We start from the raw sequence: 6,000 nt of genomic DNA on the forward strand, positions 1-6,000 counted from the left end.
AGTGTCCCAAGCGGCTGTTGTAGGCAGACCCCAGAGGAAGGGGGCGGCGGCCACCCGGACACAAGTGGCCCTCCCCCCGCAAGTATCCAGACTGGTACCAGGCTCTTGCGCCTCCAGACTCCAGGCGTCCCAGGCCCGAGCTCGCCCCTCCCCACACCCCCAGGCCCCCGTGTGTCCCCTCGAGCTGCCCCCGGAGGCCCGGCACTGGGTCTCGGGGCCGGGGGCGGGGCTCCAGGGCCCCCGGAGGGCGCGGCCGTTCCCCGCGAGCCCCGATTGGGCCGCGCGTGCCGGCCCCGCCCCCGCCCGCCCCCACTAAAAGCCCCGCGGCCGCCGCGGACCGGCGTATCGTCTCCGCCTCGGCCGGCGGGGACCTAGAGCGGGAGCGGTCGCGGGGCCGTCCCGGACCCCAGAGCGAGCGGGAGCGCGCGGGGCGCGGCGAGCCCCGGAGCCCGGTGGGCCGCAGCGATGTTCCCCAAGGAGGCGACGTGGAACATCTCGTTCGCGGGCTGCGGCTTCCTGGGCGTCTACCACATCGGCGTGGCCTCCTGCCTCCGCGAGCACGCGCCCTTCCTGGTGGCCAACGCCACGCACATCTACGGCGCCTCGGCCGGGGCGCTCACGGCCACGGCGCTGGTCACCGGAGCCTGCCTGGGTGAGCCGGGCCGGGCGGGGGGCCGGCGGGGGTCCTGCCTGGGCGAGCGGAGGCCGGACGGGGTGGCCCCCGGCCTCGGTGAGCCGAGGCCGGGCGGATGCTCTTCGAGAACGGAGAGCGGCTCCCCGCACCTCCCGTCCCTCCGCTGGGGAAGCTGGCCGGCCGCGGTGCGGTGAGGAGGGGTCTCTGCCCGCGCCCAGGACCCCCCCCGAAGATCCGATCCCGGGAGCGGGCCCGGGGGCGGGGCTTGGTTTGTTTTGCTCGGAGGCGTCCAGGGATTGGGGTGCGACTGTGCAAGCCTCCGGGACCGAGGCTCCGGGCGCAAAGGCTGGAGGGGCTGGCAGGTGCCGCAGGGGTATTTCACCGGGAAGAGAAAGTAACTCGTGGGCGAGGCCGTGAGAGCTGGGGGAGGGGCCTCACCACCCCGGAACCCGGCAGTGGACTGGATGCCAGCGGTCACCGTGTCCTGGGGCTGGGCTGTTTCAGACTGCCATGTCCCCGGGGCCCTGTATGACGGTGGCCCCTTAAGAGCGTTTGGGTACTGTGGCCTGGTGCCTCCCAGGGGATCTGGAAGAGAAGTCCTAAGGCTCAGGTCCAGCATGGCAAGCTCTCCCCACTCCTCTCCCTCCTTGCACACCACCCACTGTGGCCCTGGGTCCTCAACTGTGGTCAACGTTTTTTTTGCCCCTTCCCTGGGGTGGGAGGTGCTTCTGAGCTCTCCAGCCGCGTGGGCGGGACTGCGGAGGTCTGTGTGTACTGGGATGGGCTCCTCCGCTCACACACACTTCCGGCAGGCGCTGGCTGCTGCTGTTTACCGCACACTGAGTACTCAGGGAGTCCTGGGAATGGTGCCCAGCCCCCAGCCTACTAGGGCAGCCAAGGTGACAGAGGGTCATCAGGTTCTCGAATGCCCTGCCCAGCAGGAGCCTGACCAGGGCTCACCCCTGCCCCCTTCCCATGACCTTTGCCCTGGGGGAGGTGGCGTGGAAGGAGCACAGCTCCCCATCCTTGGGAGCTGGGGGTTCACCTCCATGGCCCTGCCGCTCCCTCCCTCAGAAGCCTTTAGGCCAGGGGTTCTCTTGTACATCCACACTGGCCTCAGGACACACCTGGCTCCCACAGCACCTCTTCCTCCCATGCCCGAGAAGCCTGTTTCTCATGAGTGGTCTTGGGGAGCTGCAGTCCCCACAGCATGGCAGGTTCTGGCCCCACTTCTGACTAGGACAGTGCGATCTGCAGCTCCTCCCCAAGGCCCATCAATTCTGTGACCACTCCTGGGCCCCTGCCATGGTGTGAGGCCAGCGCCAGGGGCTTCCAAAAAGAGTCTTTTTTTTTTTTTTAAGATTTATTTATTTATTTGACAGACAGAGATCACAAGCAGGCAGAGAGACAGGCAGAGAGGGGTGGGGGGAAGCAGGCTCCCCGCTGAGGAGAGAGCCTGATGTGGGGCCTGATCCCAGGACCCTGGGATCATGACCTGAGCTGAAGGCAGAGGTTTTAACCCACTGAGCCACCCAGGTGCCCCCCAAAAAGAGTCTTGGTAGGAGCTGCAGTGGGTCACAATCGGGCTTTCTCAGGGGTGGTGGGACCCCACTCTTTTCAGCCTCATGCCCTCAGGCCTGGATCTGGATCTGGCCAAGTGGGTGAAGGCTAAGGCTGGTCAGGGTTGAACCTCTGCTTTCCCCCCTTCCCAGGCTGGGGCCTAGTGAGTGACTCATGGATCAGGCCAAGAAGTTGGGAAATACCGGGCAGAGGCAGGCCTTGGCCGCAGCTGTCAGCCCTCCCTGGGTGGTGGCCTGCCTCTGTCTCTCCAGGGGCAGGTAGCACAAGTCCCAGTTGTGGTCCAGGCCCCGTGCTGGACACTGGGAATTCTCCAGGGTACATGGAGATGCCGTGAGTCTGTGTGCTGTGGGACTCCAGGCATGGACCCGTGGGGGGTGTGCTAAGCCAGGAGGGCTGGCCCCTGACCCTTGGCCGTGCTGACCCAGGCGAGGCAGGTGCCAACATCATCGAGGTGTCTAAGGAAGCCCGGAAGCGGTTCCTGGGTCCACTGCACCCCTCCTTCAACCTGGTGAAGACCATCCGCGGTTGCCTGGCGAAGACCCTTCCTGATGACAGTCACGAGCACGCCAGTGGGCGCCTGGGCATCTCCCTGACCCGTGTCTCTGATGGCGAGAACGTCATTATATCCCAGTTCAGCTCCAAGGACGAGCTCATCCAGGTGGGCCCTGCCGGGGCCGCATTGGGGGTACACCATGAACTCCAGGCCTCTGCTCACCACCCCTCCCTGTCCCTCTGTCCCTGCCCCACAGGCCAATGTCTGCAGCACCTTCATCCCTGTGTACTGTGGCCTCATCCCTCCCTCCCTCCAGGGCGTAGTAAGTATCCCTTGGCACGTTTCCTGGGTGACAAGAATTGGCCACTGTGTGAGCAGTGGAACAAGGCAGTGGGGAAGAGGAAGGCCATGGGGGCCAGCCATGCCCCCCTCCCCCAGCCCCTTCCTCCTTCCATGGCCTGTTGCCTCACTTCCCCGAGTTGCCCAACAACAGGCAGGGCTCAGGGAGACATACTTCTGGTGGCTGTCTCTACCCCACCCCCCATGCTCTAGCCATCTGCCCAGCGGCCGGACAGGCCTATGGCCAATGCCCAGCGCCCAGTGGGTGAAAGGCACAAAGGAAGTAGCCACTGGGTGGCCCCGGTGGCCCAGTGGGCTAGCTAGCTTGGGCCTCGGGCCCCGCCCCGTGTGACCACGTGTCCTGGTGGCAGCGCTATGTTGATGGCGGCATCTCAGACAACCTGCCACTCTATGAGCTCAAGAACACCATCACCGTGTCCCCCTTTTCGGGGGAGAGTGACATCTGCCCGCAGGACAGCTCCACCAACATCCATGAGCTCCGGGTCACCAACACCAGCATCCAGTTCAACCTGCGTAATTTGTACCGCCTGTCCAAGGCCTTGTTCCCACCGGAGCCAGGGGTGAGTCTGCAGCACCCACTGTGAGACCACCCTAGCCTGGGGGGAATCTGCCCTAGCCCGGGGTGAGGCCTGCGCCCAGGCGGCCGGGTGTGCAGGGCCTCTCCTCACCCAGCTTCTGGGAGCGAGGTGCCAGATGGCGTCTCCCGGGGCCGGGGCCGCACAGCCGTGGCTTCTTTGGTCGAGAGCTGTGGCCATTTGGCCTGTCCCCTGGGGCAGCCTGTCAGGCCTGGATCCGAGTTCGCTTGGTAGAGGGGAGGAGTGCCAGGGCCGCCAGGGGGCCGGACAGGGCAGCCGCCTGCTCTAACTGACCACCCCGCCGCCTCAGGTGCTTCGAGAGATGTGCAAGCAGGGCTACAGGGACGGCCTGCGTTTCCTGAGGCGCAACGGTGCGTGGGTGCCCCCAGCCGGGGCTGTGGGTGGGCTGGGATGGTGGCTCCGCACTGTTGTCTGGCCTATGGGGCTGATCACCTGTCTGGGGGGCCCCACCCAGGCCTCCTGAACCGGCCCAACCCCCTGCTGGCGCTGCCCCCTGCACACAACCCTCCTCTCAAGGACGAGGATGTGGAGGACGCCCAGGTGGCCCCAGTAGATGGCCACTTACAGCCGTCCCGGGAGGATCACATCCTGGACCATCTGCCTTCACGGCTCAATGAAGGTGTGTGGAGGCAATGAGGGGGGATGGGGGCCCCTTGCTTGGGGGGATGAAGGTGTGGAGGTGGGGATGGGGGATGGTGTCCCCTGGCTTGGGGGGATGAAAGTGTGTGGAGGTGGGGCGGGGCAGGGGGCTTCTGGGTGTGGGAAGCGGTGGAGCAGAGGGGTCCAGGCCTCCCCAGCCCCAGGTCAGCTTCCCTCCTGCGTCCCACCCCCAGCCCTGCTGGAGGCCTGCATAGAGCCCAAGGACCTGCTGACCACCTTCTCCAACATGTTGCCTGTGCGTTTGGCCACAGCCATGATGGTGCCCTACACTCTGCCGCTGGAGAGTGCGGTGTCCTTCACCATCCGGTGAGGGGAGTAGGGGCTTGGGGCTGAGAGCACTGAGGACCAAACTCTGGGGTCATCCATGAGTGGTAGGCGCCCCGGAGTAAAGGCCAGTGGTTGGGGGAGGCTGCAGAGATGCCATGTCAAGGTTTCCAGAAGCTGGGGCACTGGTGGGGAAGAATGGGCACGGGGGTGAGGGCTGAGCCACAGACCCTGAGGCCATGCCTTCCGTCCCGCCCAGCTTGCTGGAGTGGCTCCCCGACGTCCCCGAGGACATCCGGTGGATGAAGGAGCAGACGGGCAGCCTCTGCCAGTACCTGGTGATGCGCGCCAAGAGGAAGCTGGGAAGCCACCTGCCCTCCAGGTGAGCCCTGCTCCCTGCTGGGTCTACCTGGGGCCCAAAGCACAGTGGCCTCCACTCACTGCTCCCGCCCTCCATCCCTCCCCCCTGCAGCCTGTCAGAGCAGGTGGAGCTGCGCCGCGCCCGGTCACTGCCCTCTGTGCCGCTGTCCTGCGCCACCTACAGTGAGGCGCTGCCCAGCTGGATGCGCAACAGCCTGTCGCTGGGGGACGCGCTGGCAAAGTGGGAGGAGTGCCAGCGCCAACTGCTCCTGGGCCTTTTCTGCACCAACGTGGCCTTCCCGCCGGATGCCCTGCGCATGCGTGCTCCCGCCAGCCACGCTCCCACGCCCCCACAGCTCCCACCCACCTTGCCCCCTTGCTGAATGCCTTCCCCAGCCCCCTGGGGTCTGGGTGCGGAGGGCGGGGGCTCCCCCAGCTTCCCTGCCCTGTGAGGTGGGGCCCTGGGGCGGGCTGAGCTTCCCCCGCCCCACTCCCGGGCCTCTCTCTACTACCCCTGCAGGAGTAAGGAGATGGGGCCCTTCACAGCTGCTAGAAGCCCCCTCCGCCAACCACTCCCGTGCTGCGCTGAGTGGGGATGGGTCCAGAGCACCCCTCCCCTCACCTGTGCCTTAGTCTCCCCCTCAGGCCCCGCCCCAGAAGTGGGGAGGAGGGCGGGGCCGCACCTGCAGGTGCCCGCGAGTCAGGGCAGTTGTTACTCCTGAGAACTTTGTACCTGCTACTGCCTCCTCATTTGTCATGTTTTGCCGAAGAACGTGTGTGAAGAATTATTTATTTTCACCAAAGCGGTTGAAATAAATGCCACGGCCCAGCCCTGCCTCCTTCACTTGTGTGTGACTCCCCAGCCGTCATCTCTCCTCTTGATCGGGCCTTCTGGGGCCCCGCTCTGCTGGGGCTCGGCGTCTGGTCCTGCCAGCCAGGCCTGAGGCCTTCCCCTAAAGGCCCCTGTGTACCTCTTGACTTCTGGCCGACTTCTCTGGCTAGGGCCTATACGTTTGCCCCACTTTGTCCTGAGGTCTGCTGGCTGGCCCTTG

At 65.8% G+C, this 6,000-nt stretch overlaps 1 protein-coding gene across 1 annotated transcript; it reads left to right on the forward strand.

Moving 5' to 3' along the window:
* The first annotated feature begins 346 nt into the window (after positions 1–346).
* Positions 347–5,792, forward strand: LOC111150106 (patatin like phospholipase domain containing 2). Its single transcript, XM_022507457.1, has 9 exons — positions 347–652; positions 2,641–2,873; positions 2,965–3,030; positions 3,419–3,628; positions 3,954–4,014; positions 4,119–4,283; positions 4,498–4,630; positions 4,848–4,970; positions 5,061–5,792. The coding sequence occupies exons 1-9, from the start codon at positions 466–468 to the stop codon at positions 5,329–5,331; spliced, it is 1,449 nt and encodes a 482-aa protein (XP_022363165.1). The 5' UTR covers positions 347–465; the 3' UTR covers positions 5,332–5,792.
* The last annotated feature ends 208 nt before the right edge of the window (positions 5,793–6,000 follow it).

This window comes from Enhydra lutris, unplaced genomic scaffold (genome assembly GCF_002288905.1).
Source record: "Enhydra lutris kenyoni isolate GAN:26980312 unplaced genomic scaffold, ASM228890v2 scaffoldscaffold22, whole genome shotgun sequence".
NCBI lineage: Eukaryota > Metazoa > Chordata > Mammalia > Carnivora > Mustelidae > Enhydra > Enhydra lutris.

Excerpts from the sequence above, each read along its gene's own strand:
- LOC111150106 (XM_022507457.1), top strand. The coding sequence starts at position 466 with ATGTTCCCCAAGGAGGCGACGTGGAACATCTCGTTCGCGGGCTGCGGC. Across the intron at positions 3,629-3,953 it reads TGTTCCCACCGGAGCCAGGG|GTGCTTCGAGAGATGTGCAA; the intron begins GTGAGTCTGCAG and ends CCGCCGCCTCAG. Across the intron at positions 4,284-4,497 it reads GCCTTCACGGCTCAATGAAG|CCCTGCTGGAGGCCTGCATA; the intron begins GTGTGTGGAGGC and ends TCCCACCCCCAG.